This window comes from Struthio camelus, chromosome 2 (genome assembly GCF_040807025.1).
Source record: "Struthio camelus isolate bStrCam1 chromosome 2, bStrCam1.hap1, whole genome shotgun sequence".
Classification (NCBI taxonomy): Eukaryota; Metazoa; Chordata; class Aves; order Struthioniformes; family Struthionidae; genus Struthio; species Struthio camelus.
In genome coordinates, this window is record NC_090943.1 from 19,453,012 (window position 1) to 19,473,078 (window position 20,067).

General features: G+C 42.2%; 1 protein-coding gene across 3 annotated transcripts in view; it reads right to left on the reverse strand.

The window, feature by feature from the left end:
• APBB1IP (amyloid beta precursor protein binding family B member 1 interacting protein) overlaps positions 1-18,989 on the reverse strand; it is a 64,841-nt gene extending 45,852 nt beyond the window's left edge. For all 3 annotated transcript variants that reach the window (XM_068934512.1, XM_068934511.1, XM_068934513.1), the window contains exons 1-3: positions 18,779-18,989; positions 4,706-4,777; positions 1,293-1,380 (exon numbers count right to left, since the gene is read on the reverse strand). In XM_068934512.1, the coding sequence (XP_068790613.1) occupies positions 1,293-1,380; positions 4,706-4,777; positions 18,779-18,874 (256 nt within the window). In that variant the 5' untranslated portion in view covers positions 18,875-18,989. The remainder of the gene's footprint in view (positions 1-1,292; positions 1,381-4,705; positions 4,778-18,778) is intronic.
• Between the last annotated feature and the right edge of the window lie 1,078 nt (positions 18,990-20,067).

The window sequence follows — 20,067 nt, forward strand, 5'->3', positions numbered from 1 at the left end:
AGTTCTAAGACTTAAGAAACGGCATGGCATCAACAGTACAATTGTGCGGTCAACATCTGTGACAAACCTCATGGGATATGCAGGGTTTTGAGGAGCCATTAAGTAAAAGAACAAACTAGGCAGTCTCTTTTTCAAAAGCATCTTACTAATCAGATCAAAATATTCCAATATTTACTTTGTGTCTTCTACTCTGTCACAGTATAAGATAAAATGCTACACGCTTATTTTGGAAATTAAGATGCAGCTTCTCAATGGGTTGTTTAAACTAGGCCATGGTATAAAATATCCTGTGGAATAGCATCCTGTAGCATGATTTAGCTACTCTAGAAGAGAATGGTTCTTTAAGAACCAGTGGATTCAGTGATTTTAATCTCTTTGAAGAGTCTAATTCAAGAAAAGAATCACAAATTGGGGAACTTCTAAGTGGGATTTAGGTAGGAGACGGAGAGTCCTTTCCTGAATTGGATATTCAAAAAGGCGGAAGTAGCTCAACAAAGGATAGGTCATTCTTCAGGCTAACTGAATACATCACTAGACTACCTTATTTTCCTCTGTGTAGCTGTTCGTGAATAGTGTATTTTCATGAGCTTTTCTTTTCAGTGGGAGCTGGCTTATGACCCCCCATTTTTGCCTACCTCCTTCCACTTTATTGGTAGAAACATTAGGTAGCTGAATGGTGAACTGATTCTGGGACAGACACAGGCTAAAAATCAATTCAGAGAAATGCAAACAACCAGCTCCCAAGCAAAAGGCGGGGGAAAAAAAAAATAAAGAGGTGGCTTTTTTTTTAAGCTCAGATCAGTTCACCCATCTTGTTCGTCTCACAGCCTCAACAAGCAGATGTATGTGCAAAAGTGACAGAGCAAAGCACAATGAAAATGAGCAACGTAAAGTGGAAGCAGTTGAAGCCAGTACTTCCATTGGAAAAAATGGTCATGCAGCTCTGACCTCATGTTAAGGCCAGTTTTCTATGATGTTAAATGTTTACACACAACATGTTGCATTTTAGAAAATAATTTTGGAGACTTCTTGGTTTTGGTTCGCTCTATCCTGAGAAAACCTAGCAGGTCTGACTTTCATAGAGGACTTGGCAATGTCCCTTTAAAGAAAATCAGGCCCTTCTGAAGTTGAGACACATGAACTGAGAACTAAGACACAAAAATGCACCCCACCCCCAGCAAAACAGTAACTTTTTTTAAATCAGGGCTGTTTCAAGTTTTGTTTCTCATTTGTTCCTGTGAGTTATATTACATAAATACAAAAAATACAAAAGAGTCCATTTGGCTACTTACCGTTTAAATCTTTAAAACCAACTGTAAAGCTAAATTCCTTGTTGGCCGCCTTGGGGGATGGAGATGGTAAAGTCTCCACTCCTAAACTCTGTTAAGGTAGAAGAAAAAGAAATAAATACGTCTGATGACGCTATTTCTATTACAGACATTAATACCTGTCAATCACTTACCCTCAGCGTGTCTAATGAAGTTAATTCTTCTTCAAGGAACAGAACACCACACTCTAGTTTCTGGGGTTACGCCTAGACTGGTAAACTAAATAGAGCTAGGGTAAGGGTTCAAGCACTGTTGCACAATCCTGCCAACTGTTTAATGGCTTTAGTGCTTTCCAGTAAAACGTTGGCCCATGCCAGCCACAACTCTGCCAGGCCACACCTGGGCATGGTTTGGGGGCACTGCAGAGGTTGCAGCTATTTGCAACAGAGACAGTGCATAAAGCCAAACTGGTTATGGGTTTTTGGTGAGGTTTTCTTGGAACGAGAGTTTAAAAGAGTTTAGCTGTGGATGCGTACACATTGAACTACGCAGTGCCACTTGGTCCAGGGTGCTTTATCTACTAATACAAATGTAACTTAGCTGTTATTTTCTCCTATTGTTTGAAAAAAGCATGCTGTTGTTTGCAATGTAGATTGCAAAACTGCCTAGTTAAATAGAGACTCCTCAGCTTGTAGTTTGTTGTTTAGGAAGCAAGCAGGGAACTAGTGCTTCATAAAGTTAGGAAAAGTGTATACAGTGAAGATAAAGAAAGATAAATTCTCCTTCTGTTCCCCAGCAAGGAAGGTGATAGCTCTAATAACTGAAAACTATCGAACTACAGAAACAAGACTGGAAGGCTTTTCAAAGGGCTATACAGAACATCCAGCTGTCCTAAAGCAGGTCAGCTATACCTGGCTCATACCTGACGAATATATAGCTACCTTCTTCTAAAGAGGAGAAAAAAAAGAAAGAGAAAAAAAGAAAAGCCTCTGATGATATACATTCCAGCATCTACTCTGCCAGTCTATTCTACTGCTTTGCTAACCAAAACCATTTTGCCATTAAACCTCTCTTCTGATGTTTAACCTAAACATCCTCTGCCGCAGTTGAAGGCCATTTCCCGTTGTCCCACCCTCTGTGAACATGGGGAACCAAGTACTTCTCTCTGTGCTGAAGCAGCCCCTTATGTATTTCAAGATTGTTATCAGTCTCATCTTCTCTAGACTAAACAACCCTGCTCATCCTCTTCTCATGTTTCTTTTCCTTCTCATCACTGCCATTGCTTTCCTCTGGATTTTCTCCAGTTGACCCTCTTCCTTCTCAAAATGCAGTGCTAACACTGGGCACCGTTTCCCTGTTGAGGGCTTACCAGTGCTGAGCAGAATGGAAGGATTACTTCATATACCTTACAAGCTATACCTTTGTTTATACTTCCCTGTGAGATGTTTGCCTTCTGCTGCAATAGTATGACATTTTGTTCATACTCAACTTCTACCAGAGGCATTTACATTTCTTAGAGCTGCCTGAAACTGACAGGCATTTTCCCTGAAAATTAATGCAAAGGTTTTTCTTGGCAGCAATTTCCACATATTTCCCACCCAGGACATGTTGGTTTCTTCTGAAGTTGTACAGAGCTGGAAACCAAAGCAGTGACAACTTTAACAGAGAAACAGTGTTTAATAGCCACTCGCAAAAAAACCAGACAGGCTTTAAATAAGGGTGAGGGAGAAACGAAGCCAATGAGATAGTTTTACAGTGCCTGAATCAAAAAAAGGTACAAAAAAGGATGGTACAGGGAGGGCCAGGAAAGTATAATATCAGAAAGAAAAATGAAAGCAGAGAAAGTACAAGCAAAGAGAAATTGAACAGAAAACAACTGAAATGCTAAAAAATGGTTAAAAATAAAGGACATAAAAATAGCAGAAAAGCCTGATTCCTGTTTTGCATTTAGTTTTCTGCCTTTTTATGCAATGAAAGGGCATTTCTGTGTGTTTCTATCACTTACGCTCACTTTAGGAACAGACAAACAAAGTGCGGAAGAAAGGTGAAAAACTATTCTACAGACTGGTTTAGGAAATTAAGTCTAAAGGAATTAAAAGATGCAAGTCTGCTGACAGAAAGGGTTTTCAGGCTTTCAGATATGCGCCGTCTCCTTCTCCCATCCAGTGCTGAGGGAAGAGGTGAGGCCAGCACTGTGGAGAGCAGGGGGAGTTATCCCAGCCTTGGGAACGCTGCCCATCCCACCCGTCCGGCCCTGCACGGCTGCGCGGGGAGGAGACATGCAGCCTCAGTCTCCTCCCATCACCTGCACTCACAATGGTGCTGTGTCCAACCTGAGGAGGTAAAACTTAACACGAGCATTCTTTTGTTCATTTTCAAGGCATAATAATGAAATTATATTATCCTAAAAGAACCTGCCTTTACATATATATACTTTTTTGTGTGTGTGTGTGTATGTGTATATATACACACATACACATATACATATATATATGTAACTATATACACATGGTTATAAAAAACCATCAAGAAGTCAGAAGGCTACCAGGGCAAAGTATTATGGTTTGATAGCTAAGACTGTCATATGCTGTCTTGACTTGCACATGTTGTAAGCACAATTCCTGTTCTGTGGCTCAGAATTATTGACATTTAATTTGGCAAGCATGGGGATTTACTGAGAAGAAAGAGTCTCCAAAACAGAGCCTGTAAGCAATCAAACTCACACAGAATCCAAGATGACAGCTTAAGTGTTTCAAATAGACATATGTGAAAATGCCACAAATTTATTGAGCTTGTAGTTTAGAACTATACATTCTCCTTTATTAGGTTTTGCAGGAAATATTCCTGTAGGTTTGTAAACGGGCTCATGCTGTTTTACAGTTTCCTCTCAAGAGTGTATTCTGCACTGGCAATAATGTCTCTATAAATTTTTGAATGCCACCCTGTCTGTAACTTAATATTTTGGCACATCTGAAGATGATTGTTTTTGCTAGATGCATATATTCAATATAATAAAAAATGTTGCTTTCATGCCCAAAGTTTACATTTCACACACAGGCTACGTGTCATCTACCCATGCATGCAAAGTGTTCATATGTGAAAATTCAGACTCAGACTCTTCCTCTTTGATTGAATCTTTCAACTTCCTGGGGCTGAGTCTAAAAGGAATTTAAGTTGCTCATTTATTTTTTTGGAAAAAGTTCTTTCACAAACAGTTAGCTCTCTTTCATAATCTAACTTGCACTGGTATCACCTTGTTCTTCAGGCCCCTTGTTTTAAATGCCAAGTAGAGAAATTCAGCTGTATGTTTTTCAAAATAATTTATCTGTATTTATTCAAAATGAAAGAACACGAAAACTGCAGAAAGGCTGCCTCTTTTCCCTAATACGTAGTAACTATTTTCCTAATCTGTTGAAAAAAAAAAAAAAAGTATTTACCTGGGTCAGCATGTCCATTTCTCCAAGTAAATTGCTGAACATTTCATCTATATCATCACATGTTTGCTCCATCTGAAAGAGAGAAATCCACAAAGAATCATCACAAGTTCATTTCAAAGCTAGCAACAGTCAAAAGCAGAGAACATGCAGCGTTCTTTTACAGGGCTTTCCCACCTAACTTTAAAACAACTGTTCCTGATTTGCAATAATTTGAGAAAAAATCTTCTTGTACAGCTTAGAAATAGCTAATAACAGATCAGACTCTCAGTCCTGTATATGCTTAAACACACGCTTGGGCTCTACACTCACTGTGAGTTCCAACAACTTCAGTCCTGTTGTTATTTACATGTCATAGGAAGTCATTAGCTAATAAACGATGGATGTATCTTAAATATCAAAAATATCTGGCTAGTGAGAAACGGAAAGGGAAACAACGTTTGAGGCTGAGAAACTCATGGATGTTTTATCCTGAAAGCTTTCTTTCTTTGCATTAAGTGACTGAAGCAACGAGAGTTTATTAGGTGCTATCTAGTGCAGCAACCGGTTATGATTAGCTGTATGACTGACTTTTTGTCTCAGTACTTCTCCCTAAATTCTGTCAAATACTAGCACACTCTGAGAACTCTTTGTCTTTCCCAACCTAGGGGCATCTGAGGGAGAGCACCGAGACAAGGAAAACATGGACAGGCTGCGGGATGCTAACTGGAGACACCTGTCACAGGAGTGGGGGCGTGAGGACTGCACCAGACGACACTGACACTAACGTGGAGACCCAGCTTCTCTAATACTCTGCTTCCACCTTTTCATGACTTTGTTCCTTTCCAGGGAGAGAAGCAGAGTGAAAAGACGTCCAACATGGAACAGCGCCAAAGATGAGAGCTACAAACACTATTTTCTTCAGAAGCACAAGTCTGCAAGGGATTGAGAAAACTCTGGTACTGATCACATAAAAAGTTCAAAGATGGGTCAAACTTTACACACATAAGTAGTCCTACTGATTCACTGGGTTTGTGTGCACCCTACAGGATCAGGACCAACATGATGCCAAGATGAAACCAACTGAGGACAGGGACAACTCTAATGATTACAAAGCCTGGCAAGAAGAGAAGACCAGCAAGTACCCTATTCTTTAATCTTTTTGCTTTTCCTTTTACAGAGCATCTTGAGTCACATAACAACCCCCTAGTGAAATGATAAATGTCACTGAACCACTAAATTATATATCTATTGTTTGAGAATTATTTGCTATCATTGTTTAAATCCCAGAACTGTACTAAGCTTGCTCACAGCTAGGATTTTCAGAAGATCCCACAGCAGTTTGTTCACAACACCAAAAAAACACTTCAGTGACATTCCTAACTCAACTAGCGTTTCCTGAAAATCCCAGTAGAAAGCAAACCCTCCTCAAGAAAAGAAGATTGAAAAAAGGGGGGGAAAGAAACCCAAACAATTAACCTCTCTAGCAGTTAGGAAAAAAAAAAAGAGAGAATTGAATATTGAATTACATATCAGTTTACCCAAATTGTGTGATTTTTACAGGTTCTAATAAACATAAAGCTGCTTTTTTGCCATTATACAATTTTATGACTCTTCAGATATGTTTGATTCATGACAGAAAAATAATATAATTATATGAAAAAGCAACATGCAAAGAATTCTGTAAGAATTTCCACTGTAAAATTGGAGCTGAGTAGTCACTGCTAACTTTTTCTTATCAATTCATGTAAGTGACATTTAATATTAAGGATTTTTGGACTTTAAGCACATGGAAGAAGGGAGAAGGCCTGAATATATATTTTCAGAATGAAGTACTGAGAAATCCATCACGGTGACTGACAAAGCTAAGTTGTCACTGAAGCATTCTTTCTATTGGTGTCCATCTTTTTCTCTTGAATTTTTAGCAATTGGTTTTAGGAAGACAAAGGTAACATCTCCATCATCAAAGCACAAGAAGAAAATATTTTGGGGTTAAAACATACTGAATGATGGCTTAACTAACATGAGAACCCTCAAAATTTAACAAGGATTTTGTCAAGTGCTAGCAAACGCTTACCAACAGTAATGATACTTTCAAAAGACAGTTAAATAAATCTCTAAAAGGTGTAACTACAGAAGAGTGTCCCATCCACTCTCCCCTTCTCTGGTTTGTTCTACTCATGAATCTTCTCCACCCTCATATACATTTTTCCCGCTTCGATTGACATGCTAGGAACAAATAGGCAAAACGATATGCAGAGTTGGCACCTATCCCATTCAAGAGATGCTGCTGTGTACTGGACTGGCAAATTCTTTCTTTGGGCTTTTACAAATAGCCCTGAAATTATTCAAACCAGAAACTCAAAGTGAAACTTGCAGATGTATGAGCTACTCTTAACAAAAAAGGGGACAAGAGCCTTACCAAAATCCCCAGACGAAAACTGAATTTCACATTCAGTCCTCTTTTATAACCATTAAAAAATAATTTTTCCTGGAAATTTTTCTGTATACAGTACTACAAATAGTAACTCCTAAAGTCAGTAAAAATAAAAAACAAGGAAAAATATAAATATGACAATACTTTTACAATAAATGTCCCATGCTAAGCATAAGATATTTAAGCAGAGGGAAAAAAAAATCAGAATTAAAACAAGAAGAGAAAATTGTAAAGAATAAAAGTTTTGAGGAGGGGCACATGGGAAGGCATACATGTGAAACTTTTAACCTGTTTTTAAAGTGACTGACTTTTAAGCTGACGCATTTTAAAAGACTTTTGAAACACTTTCTGAAGTAACACCAAGAATACAGAAAAAGATATTCCTTTATGTTTTGTTCCCCCAAAATTTCACATTCTTAAATCTTCATCAAGCTCTCATTTCCTCAAGAAAACCTGTTTCAAATATACCCACATTTCTCACACTACATATCTAAAGGGTGAGGGCATTTTTTCTGGTTATTTTAACCATCAAGTCTCAGAATTTAGTTTATGCATATTAAACTCTCCTTCATAGGTTTCTACAATACAAAAATATCAACTCATTGCATTTTGACTCATCAATACATTTATTCACCCCCCACTTACCCGGAAGTCTCCCAGATCTGCTAGGTCTGCTATTTTTTTACTTTCCCAGTTTCAGGTTTAGCAGCCTCTTTGCTGATACAAATCATTTAACTTTAAATTAAGAGATTCATGGATAACAAAAATCTTATATTTTATCCTACTCTTTGTACTTCTAGCACCTTTGTATTTCAGCTTACCCAGTAAAAAAAATATGGTTTCTGCATATGTGTTCATTGTCCTCTTTAAATTACAGTGGCTGAGTCCTACTTGCATCCATTCAGGTGCCTCCAAGCATTTCCTTTTCACAAGAACTGATCCTACAGCCCTGGATCACCCCCCAATACTCTGGGGTACTCAATTTCTAAACTTAGCAAGACTCGCACAAAATTTTTTCCAGCACCTAAATACCTGCTCCTGATATACTCTTAGTTTAAGAGGAGATGTAAAACTGTACCTTTTCTCGCGGTATGGGCTAAGAAGTTGGGATTAAGTTCTTTCATCTCTAATACCAGAGAAATTCTGCAGATGCAGAGAAAGTCTGTAACGGGAACTCTGTCATTAACACCAATACACAATTCTGTATGATCACAAACATCTCAATTTGTTCAGGTATTACAGAGAATAAAAACACTCAAAACTGCTTTCTTTGGGAAAGTTTTCTTTTTTGCACCCTTACAGAAGATAGCAGTGCTATGTCTATGAACCAGATATAGGAGATGACAGCGTTAGTATTCCTTGACAGTAAATTAACAAAATTAGCAGTAAAAGAATGATCCCAAATTCACCTTACTTTAAAAAAAAATACATAAAAAACCACTGCAAAGCTGACGTGCTGACCACATGGCGTAGCTTAAAACGACATGTACAATAATACGCTAAAAGGTTTGAACTGTTAGCACCTAATACCTCTGTGAGAGCTATAGAAAGCTAGTCCTTCCAACAGGAAGGGTGGTCTAAGTCACATGGTACCAAGGCTTGTGCACTTGTGATCAAAAACAAGCTTACAGGCCTTGTGTACTACTCAACAGGAAACACCAGCGTATCACAAACGAGATTACCATCTCTTCAACTCAGTCACAGTTAGGTGGATGCAATTTAACTAACCTAAGAGCGAGAAGCAAAAAGGAACGAGAAACGGCAACATATTAGTAAAAATCGCATCAGTAGCCCAGCGATCACATATGCAGAGTTGGTCATCCCATATCAGAGAGAAAGCAAAAGAGGAGAATTAGGGGAGAGAGATGAAAATGACTGTGACACGGAAGGCCCTTCATTACAGGATGAACGTGGAAAGAGGGTAACTAATGGTCACAGCAAACAGGTAAGAAAGTAGCTTGATAAAGAACCTAGAGGAAGGTTTTTGAGACATCACTTTTTCCTTGCTTATAATATAAAAAGCACAGGATATTAAATGACACCGAAACTGTGCACCATTGTTCCTGGAAAACGTGCAGAACGCAACTGCGAAACTCATCGTCAACACTGATGAGTTAGCAAGCTGAAGTGCTGGTTATTTATACAAGTAGTTGCAGCTTTAAGCGTCAGTACATCAAAACATTTCAGGAAGGGATGCTGAACCTCATATTTCAAGAGCTAAAAAAAGGCTCTGTCAACATGGGATTAGAGTAAAGCTTTCATGTCAGACACCATATCTCCCAGCACAGGATTTTTTGCACCATCTTCTGAAGCATGTGCTGCCAGGCACTGTTGGAGACAACTTGTTGCCCAAATCGACCACAGGTCTGAAACAGATCTAAAACCAGGTTCTTTACCATAATTTTACAGATATGTGTCTAGAAAAAAAACCTCTCCGACTACTTGTATCTCTCTTACAAATTTCAGTGAGGCAGGCTGCAAGTTGCTTAACCTTCTATTGCATCAGCTCTAGTAAAAGTTTCTAACAGACATGTAGGTCAATTTTTATGAAGCAGAATATGAGAGAACATCTATCTCTGCAGAATTCAGCCTAGACGAATAATCCAATCAGTTATTAATTCTAGCAGGTACTAACAAAGTTTTAGAGTGATAAAGCAGAAATGCTGCCAGCTTTCAAAATCACAATCAGAGTTGCAAATTAGCATGTTCTAAGGACTTTTCTCTTTCATTATACCTACATAAAATGACCTGATAGCATGAAACTTTTTTTCTGGTGCAATACGAAGTCATATTCTGAAAAGGAGAGATCAGCAGCAAGAAGAGCGCCCCCAGCACTGCTGCTTTCCCTAGCATTCTACCATTCCTAAGCATGGCATTTTCCAAGGAAAAGCTTGCACACATCGAGATAACTCTGAAAGCAGTTTCTCATTCATATTACTTCTTCTTCTGGGAAGTCTGGTGTGCCAGTGACTGTTGGATTATCTGCAGCTGAAATTATACTGCCTATTTAACTCAGGGATGGGTGTGAGCAGGGTTATGATGTGTCATGATGGGCCGAAAGCCACACACTAAAACACTAGGAGCTGCAGGAAGGGGGTGACACAATTGCAAAGGTTTTATCCTCACTAGTTTAAGAATAAACTGTTTGGCTTTGGATTAAAATTAAAATGGCAGATAAAGACCATAATGTGAGAAAATCCTTCTTTAATGCTAATCTAGGGCACTAAAGCATCTTCAGCTGACCATCCCCTATAAAACACTTCACAGCATTTTCCATTTATTGCTCCAGACGCATTTTTATACACATTGCAAAACTGGTTTTGACTCAAGTTGCCTTGTTTTCTTGTATCACACCATTGCTCACATTGACTCTAGCAAGACTAAATGCACACTTGATAACTAAACCTATATAACTCATACTCTACTAACTCTGGAATCATGCATGCAGATGTAAGCACAAACACTTTCAGATAAGAGTATCCCAGACTCACAGATCCTACTTCTGTTTCTCAGAAATTATAACTACAACATATATACAATTATACTTCTGTATTCTTAAAAGCTTATTCTCTTTTTGCTGTTTTGGAAATTCATGGTTAACTCACATGTTATTACAGGAATAAGCTTGCAGCCAGGACAGAATTTAGGAGAAATCTTTGTTAGGCTAAAACACTCAGACTTCATAAACCTGAAAACAACACTGCTGCACTGTAACAGCAGTTGTATTTTACCCTTGTTTTGTCACAAGATGATTAATGATAATTTCAATATCTCTGGGACTCCTATATATGAATACAACTGAGCACGAGTACAACATGAGCATAAATATATCTTTTGCACAGATATATTTGAGAACTTGATTTTCCGTTGGCAACAGAGAGAGTTTCAGCACGTGTTTGCAAAGCCCCATGGGACTCTAACTCTGGCCACCCTTCGGGTGACACTGCCTCAGTGACCATCACCTCTGCCCTCCCCAGCCTATGTCTCACCCCCATGCACCACCCTCCAAACACATACCCTCTTTATCGCACATGCGATGTGGTGGAGAGTGGTGTTTCAGAGAAGTAGCTGTGGGTCCTGCTTTTAGGGGGAGGCAAGATGGTAAGATTATTGAATGGTTCCAGAGGCTCAGTTAAAAGGACAGAGAGGGACAACAGACTACTTAAAAGTTTATCTTCAGTACATAAGGAGGAAGTTATTCAAGAGGAGGAGGTTAGTGAGGGGCTCTGGTGGCAAGATGAGACAGGACAGGCAGAACATTTAACCAGCGAATGGCAGCATATGAACATTTAACTGGTGACAGGCAGTATACGCGACAGCTCTGGAAAAGGAGTGTAGAGCAATACTGCGCTCAAGTTGTGAAGGCGACACAGCTCATTCATCAGGCTTCTCTCCAGAATCACTCTCCCAAGCCACAGACCCAGGGTCTGATCCCTGGAAATGGATCCCATAAGGCAGAACAGACCTGGGTCTACTCCAGCAGCTGAGGACTGTGAGCTAACAGCACCATATGCAAGGGGAAGAAGGAACCTCAAGGCTATAACACAAACTCAGGGAGAAGAAAACTGAGGAGCAATGTCTATCTTTCAGTACTTCCCTTCAAAGCATCCTGTCAGCTCCCAAAGGGAACTGCTTTTATGGAGCTAGAAAACAGTGCCACTTTTGTTCTTTTTTATATAACGTCCTCTCTGCAGAGAATCTGCTTCCATCTGGCCTGTGGGTCTAAGAACATCACAGAATACTGTATAGCTACCAATTCAGTCATCTTGTTTTTCCCTTGCCACTGAATATTTACTGTAGAATGGATCAGTCTGGGGAGCTTGTCACGATGAGTGATACAGAGACCACAAACTCTCTGTATAATGTAGAACGGTAGAAGGAGATAAATCTCCAGTCCTACATCTTAACACATATTTGGCGGAAGAAACAACTCTCAGCTACGCACCAGAGTGCTGGCACAGAGGAACAAGAGATACTTCTCCATTCCCCAACTTATCTTCTCCTGCAAAAGGCAGCAAGCTGGATGGAAGTGTGTCCCTTGAGCTAGATTCAGCTCATGAGCCACCAGCTGTGGTGTTGCCTTCTCCTGGTGGCTGCCTGCCACCTAGCTCATCTGTCCTGTGCTGATGATGTACCTTTCCTCATGGAGGAGGAAGAGAAATATATTCTATTAATTGCCTACTTCAGCTCTACTCAGGTATAAACTACTGCAGAAATACAAGTTACCACAAAACAAGGGTCAGAAGTCTTAGGTTCCTCCCACTCTCTGCCCTGGTGGGAGAGCAGAATGGTGGAGTAACGCACATCTGAATAGCACAAATTTGTTCTGTCTCTTTCCACATTCCTTCCCATAATCTGTAGTTTGCCGGTGTTGGCGCAATGTTTTCCTTCCTGCTTTCCAGTTACCCAACATTGCTGTACAGAACCCATATGCCAACTAGAGACTGCCTTCTATTTAAAAAGATTGCCAGCAAAAGAGAACAGTGCAATTAACAGCAATTTTTGAATCCAGCAAAATGATCAGCCTAACTCCATCCTGGAATGGATCAGACAGACTATAAGCATTTCATTTCCGTTGCTACTTTTGAACTGTTCCCAGAATTCACCTACGCTCAGTCTCTGACCTATAGAATTGTATCCTGTGGATCTCCTGTGGCTAAATGAAGATGTTGACATTTAGCTTCAGAATCCGTAACGCTCATTGATCTGACAGTAACAGACTGTCTAACCAGAAGGAAAAGATAGTCAAGGAAGCACATGAAAGAGAAGATGAAAGAGAAGGAGTACAGGTATCCACAACGGGGGAAAAAACTTCCTAGCAGGATGGGGAGGAGGAGAAGAATGAAGAGATGATAAAGCATGGGATAATGGAAAGAATAATACAAATTTAGCAAGAGAAAAAAGCAATGAAAAGATACAGGACAAAATTTATGTTCAGCAGCTGTTGAATAATCAATGGTTCATCTGTTCTCTCTCCCACAATGAGCCATCTGAGGTAAGTGCAAGATATCCTATAAAGGTCTAAGAGGGAACTGTCTAACATACAACTAATTTATTTCTAGCCCTAAACACTGGCAAAATCTCTGAGTCACTATCTTATCTCTTATAATCAGATGTTCTTATTATTGCTATAAATGTTTAAGGAAGGATACACATGGTATGGGAAAGGAAGACTGAAAGAGGAAGAGACACTAATCTAAAGGTACAATTTCAAGGCCTGTATTATCTTTCCACCTAGAAAAACGTTTCTTTCAGTCTACATAATGCACAGCAGTCACAAACAGATATAAGCAGTGGGTTTCAGATGGAGATCTGTAAAGAAGGTGGAAGCCTGGAGTCACCACAGTTGGTGGTGGTGTTGTATTGGTACGGCTGTGGCTGCTTTGCCACAGCCCAGCAAGCTGTGCACTGCAGAGGAGACAGTTGTGGGAGGAGACTGCTGCAGAGAAGAGGAGAATCTTACGACATTTCCAGTATAATTCTTCCATTTCTGTAAGGTTTTCCATGAGAAGGCAACACCACTGCCTCGCTCTTTTTCCTTACCAGAGCAGGGATGAGAATTGATCTGGTAAGAGATAACACTTCCAGCATGGCAGAGGAGAGACAAGGGAGTTCAATCTAGTAACAGATATGAAAGGCTTTGCTGAATTTCATCCAAGACCAAGGCCACTATGGGACAAAACTGCAGTTGCTTTCACGTTGAATCCCTTCTTAGGACTAACACCCAGAACTGCTGGCTCATTTTTATCGGCTCTCTCAGACATCAGGTTTGCTGGCTTCCCGTCAGGCATGAAGATACAGCCAACAAAGTACAAAACTAAGCTGTGACCACAACAGTGTTTGGGAATGCTATCTGCATGCACGTTTTTAGCACGTGCTCTCACTTGCTCAGGCCCTCTGAGCCATGTCCACTGAGGATCTCCAAAATATAAGATATCATCAAAAACACAGAGAAGAATAGTAACATAGACTTGACTGTCATTTAAATATATATATATTTTTTAATTTGTAGTCAGAGGCAGAAACCACGTCAACTTTTAAAAACATTTCTTGGGCCACGCTGCTGATACATCCTTCCCGTTTCTGTGCTTCAATGAAATTCCCATAGCAAGCGAGGAGAATAGGGAGCTCTAGTACTGTTGGAAAGCCCCTATCAAAATCTGTGCTTCTATGCAGGAGAAAAGCAATCATGTGTCTGTAGTATGGGCTAGCTGAAGATGCAGTGAGAGTGCCAAAATAGCTGCAAAGGCGACCAAGCCACGAATTTTCATTTGCTGCCAATAGGGACTGGATAGCAGCAGGCAACTGACAGGACGACAATCCTGTGCAGCTTGCCTGCGCTCTTGGTGAGCTGCCTTTTAGGCAGCACGCTAGTTCACCTAAAACTGGGGACTCAGAAGGTCATTTCTAATTTTTATAAGCAAAATCATCTACTTAGTGCTTCCTCTAAGATTTTGGGTCTTAGCTGTTCTCTCTGTGCTTGATGGACTAGCAATGCTGCTAGAAGCAGATCTGCCCTCCATACATCCAACCTCTCCTCGATAGGTGTAGGATGATAAAGTTTTCACCTTTTTTTTTTTTTAATTATATCGGTTGAACTGTCTGAGGACAATTGAGAACTTTCTATTGTTAGCGATATCAGCCGCTCAGGGTCTGCCCATCAGCAATAGCAGATACCCAGGGGAGTAGCATCCTTTCATATTAGTAGTATATGTCATGCTTTCTAGCCTACATCCATTGCTTCGGAATGCAAGCAAACACGCAAAGTGAAAGAAAAAATGGAAGTAGACTGAGTTGATGCATCTACTGAAAACTATCAGAAATGCCTCTGTATTTCTAAGCAAAATATCACAGAAAAATGTCATTCAAGTATACTGAATCTTCTTTCACTTCTAGGATTCATAATGCACCCATGCCCCCAAATAGTATTAGCCCTCATAACCCTAGCCCCAATTTTTTGAGGCTAAATACATGTCGTGCTAGATCAATGCTCAATAAGAAGGAATCGTGCTATTTGCAGTCTGATGTGGCTTCTAGTAGCCACAATTATGAGAGCAATTAGATAGCTACAGATCTAACAGGTCATTTACTGGTAGAAAGGCTTTGAAACTAATGATAAAGTTAAACTTCTTAAAAAGTCATTATAAAACCAGCTTGTGAATTCCCACATTAAAGTTCTAAGTCAGATCAAAGTCATTTGTGTGTCCTTTTCATTCACAGACCAAGAACAATGCTATTAATTAATACTGGGAAGGGGAGGGAGACAGATGTTCAGGAATGTTCATGTAGGTGCCCAAAAGTTTCCTAGAGAAACTTCAGTAGAAGATAGGCACCCTTTCTTTCACAATGCAGCATACTGTCTTTCACACTCACAGCTATGCCATTAATGTCTAGGGTAGACATGGTTTAATAGGCTGGAAGAAAAGGAAAGGTGACTAAAGCGCTTGCTTTTCAAAGAAAAATTTTACTGTATCATGGATCACTCCTAATCATGAAGAGACATACAGTGGAGTTCCTATCATCTGAGCTGGTCATTCAAGGCTCTCTGTTTAGTCAATAAAGAAAGGCATTTTTACAGAGCGTGATTCATGGTAGCTGCCTAAAACCGGGCAGCTGAGCCAAATTTTAGGAGTACCTATCTACCTCCATAGACTACAAATGTGACTCAGAACCAACCGCAGGTGACTAAAACATAAATGTATAACGTTGGGTGAGGAGGATCTCACCTATAAAGTCTGAGAAGTGCTTTGGGAGGTCTGCACAGACGGAAGTTACCATTGTCACTAGAAATCTTGCAAAAGAAACAAGCTAAAGCTTTCATATTGTTGCAGTCAAACAAAAGATCTTAGTATAAGCCTTTAAACACTATCAGTCAGTCTTTTTCACTTTCACTCTAGATGATCATCACCTGACAATGTGAAGTCATCATCAAAACAGGTCAGAGAGACATACTGTAAAATAAATCAAGATATACTGAAATGAAAGATTAAACAAAAGATCTGTGGCAAAGAAAAACACATGTGGTTTGCAGAGACAGCAAAAAAGGACATTAGTCCTTGATATATGAAGAATATGCAGCAAATTCAAATACAGCTGCACTCCTGCAATGCTACCTCTGAAACATGACACTTCCTTCACAAAAATACACCTCCCCAGATCTTCTTCTCAAGGGATTTACAGTGCTTTTTTTTTTTTTTTTGAATCTACAGACAGCTAGGTTTTTCCTTGAATGAGACAACCTCTCCTCTCAGCTCCAACAGGACTCTGGACAGCTAGACACTTAGCTTGTAGAGTAAGAGAGATGCAGCTGCTGATCCTTCCATCCCCAGAAGGTTACCTGAAGTCCTACCTCTCATCTCACCAAATATTGCAGAGCAAGAGAAGGAAAGCTTTCTGCCTTTTATTCCTCTCACTACCGTAAAACATCAGTTCCTTCTCTGCTAACAGCAAAGGTGAAACATAGCAAAAGCAAAATCTTAGCGTACTGGGGAAATTCTTTACTGCCTAAGAAACCTCAGGCTGTGGTCACATGTACTGAGTTAAGCTATTCAACATAAAAATGGGCCCTGTGTTCACGTTGCTGTCCCATCTGTGCAAGTTACAACGCTCACAAACGTGTTAGTCTCTAAAGCTATATACATCTAAACAAACAAACAAACAAAACATGTTTACAGCCTGATTCATAGGCCCATGAGTTACAGTCTGTGATCTGGTAGAGACTGCTCAAGTGTAGTGCGAATCAGATACTGCAAAGACCAAACTAAGCTGGAACAAATTCATTTGATAATGAAATAAACCAGCACTTCAAAAGGCATCATACTCCGTCTGAAGACGCTGTACATCAAATAACCACAAATTCCAGCAAGAACAATCTAAACACAAGCTACTCAATAATTACTTTGAGCCTTCGCAATCACATTTGCCTCCAAAAGCAAAAGAGTCTGTAGTACCCACAGAAAGTACTCAAAGGAGAAGACAAAAAAAAGGATGCAGAGAATGATTAAAAATACCCTTTCATATATAGTACATTTTTTCCAGTTATGTATGTTCCCAGAGGGACCAGAATTCTCTGCAAATATAAAACAATACGGATCACTCAGCTATCTGCAATGCTTTTGATTAAACCTCCCACAGGCATTTGTAATCCCTATTTCAAACCAAATTATCTCCATTTTTAAGCAATGCTTGCACAAAGCATGAGGTGCAATTAAATGTAATATTCTCATTCGAAAGCATACAGGGAAAAAACTAGAAACAGAACCGGTTCAGAAAAAAAGCAACAAATTCTTTTCTAAACAGAAAGTTTTTACTGAAATTTCACACTCTTTACAAAGTTTCTAGAAAAAACGTCTATGGAGTTAGCGAAGGCAAACAAAAAGCAGTCTGCACAGGTGAAGCCCGCTGAAGCACTGGGGTCTAAACATTCGTCCGTAACAAGGCAGATGTAAACTGGATCCTGGAAACTCTCTATCTGCATTGCTGTTGTGCAGCAAGAGGGCAATTAATTAACACTGACATCAATATAGTCATATGCGTAACTGGTATTCGTTAGAGGCAAATTAGGGGCAGATGACAAAATATGGTTTTCATGTAGCACACAAAAAGGAATTAAAACCAAAAAGGAAAAATGGCTCCCCAAATACTGACAATGCAGGTTTTAAGGGTTGATTCTAGACCCAAGTTGGAGCCACAGTAATGACAGAATTGGAGAAATCCGGGGCAGGCAGGGGCCTCAGTAAATCAAACCGCCTGTGCCCGTTTGGTGGCACCGTGCCTATTTTGCTTGTAGGCTGTGTCCAGCATTCAGATTTCTCGTGACGCATGAAGGCAGGCTGGGGGATATGCTGCCTAAGAGACCCTACCCAACACGTCTTCCCAACCAACAGATTCGGTAACTTCTCTTTTGGCACACAAGGGATTGAAAAACCACTCCAAGCTTGTGGAGCCCGTATTTACGTCGGGCTTCCCTGGCTTTCCTGAGGGTATGGCACAGGACAGGCCTTCTGGCAGTTAAGGGACACATCTCCCCCTTTCCTAAACCGAGCAGCCAAACACACCACCCGGAGAGGGAAGTAAAACCCGTTCCTTGGCAGTCTGTACGGGCTACTTTGCCACCAGCCCACCGTCTCCTACGTGTTCAGCTCGAGACTGACAGCGGTCAGGCCGCGCGTGGCGTACCTCTGGGCGCTCGCGCCTGACCACCGGCTCGGCAGGCCCTGGCCCCCAGGCTCCCCTCCCCGCCGCTTGCCCCGGGATCCCTCCTGCCGCCGCCGGCTCCCACCAACCTTTCCCCTTACAGCCTCCCACTCGCCCGGTACCGCGTGTGGCACAACGCAGCTCTGGCTCAGGCTTTAGCTGAGAGCCAACAAACCCCAGAACCGCATCCGTAAACGCTTTAACCCATCCAAGCCGCGCTCGCCCGTCGCCCTCCCAAGATCAGCCGCCGCAAGGAGAGCGGCTTGCGAGGGCAGAGGGCGCCCCGGCGGCACCTGGGCCGCCGCCCCGGCCGCTCCGCGCCCTCCAGGGGCACCACGGGCCAGGCGCCGCCGGGATTTGCCGCGGCCCGCAGACGAGAGGGACCCCGCGGCCGCCCGGGGGAGGGGGGGCTGCGCCTCCGCCCGCGCCGTCGGGGCCCCCCGGGCCGGCGCCTCGCGGCTTACCTTGGCGGGCGGCCGGGCAGCTGGGGCCGCCGGCTGCGGAGGCGCTGCGAGCGGGAAGGACGGCGGGGCGGCTCTGCGCGGCAGGAGCTCACCCATCCGCCCGGTCGCCGCCTGTGGGGAAGCGAGGGCGCCTCGGAGCGGCCACCTCGGCGAGAGCCGCCCCGGTGCACGCAGCGCCCGCCCTCCGTTTCCCCCGCGGGCAGCCGCCTGCCGGGCCGCCCCCCGCGGAGGCCCTGCGGCCCGCTGGCCGTGCCCCGCAGGGGCGCTCCCCTCGCCGCCCGGGCTGCGCTCGGGGCCGCCCGCCCGCCGAGGCGCAGCCGCGGGGAGCCCTCCGCGCTGAGGGGAGGCCTGGCGGGGGGCCTGCCCCGCCGTGGGGCCTGGGGCGCACAGGGAGCCGGCGCCCGGGCTGCCCGCAAAATGGAGCCCGGGGCTTCTGCTGCGGGGGCCTGGCGGGATGGAGGCCCGAGCCGAGAAGCTGCCGCCGCTCCTGGGGCAGTAACCCCCGGGGGGGGCAGCCCCAGCTGCCGCCTCCTCGGGGCACCCAGTTCCCCCCAAGATGCTCCTGCGGCTTCGCCATTTTCTTCGGTCACCTGCGCTAGGCCGGGCTGCTTTAGTCTGAGGCGCTGCCAGTCGCTCTTTGGTTTCAGACAGAAATTCTTCCCCTTCTGTGCGCCGAGAATTCATCGGTGTCCCTGTTTAGCGTCGTCCCCGCTTCAAGACAGAAAATGGTTTTTATGCTGTTCTGATACAATTTTGTACCATCGCAAACTGCCACTGTGAAGTGTACTTAAATTTTATTCACTGAGTAGCGATAATTTTATGACATTAGAAGGCAGCCTCGAATTAGAAAACTCAGCGTGGCCCTGGCTGAGTTAATGTCAGCAAGCTAAAACAATTAGATGCTAAGTCCAGGGGAAATGCAAATAAACCCATCTTCTGATCCCTTTCTGAGCCCCGTTTTCTTTGTCAGTAACTGCCAAACTAATGCTTTTAGCTGAAATTTTCTTAGGTATCTAAGGCACTGACAGACGGTGAAGTATAGCGGCTTGTGAAGTGAAGATATCACAGTCTCCAAATTCTATTACTTCAAAGTCATTTTGGAAAAGAAGTCGGGCAGTTTAGCTTAATCTCATATTTACAGGCAATTGATATTAAAACACCAGATCTAGCTCCAAAGCAGCTCAGAAATCACATGTTCTGTTCCTCCAACACTGTTGGAGATACAATAACTGCGGCTGAAGGGTGGTAGCGTTTTAAATTACCAGCACAATTTGCACAGCAAATATGTG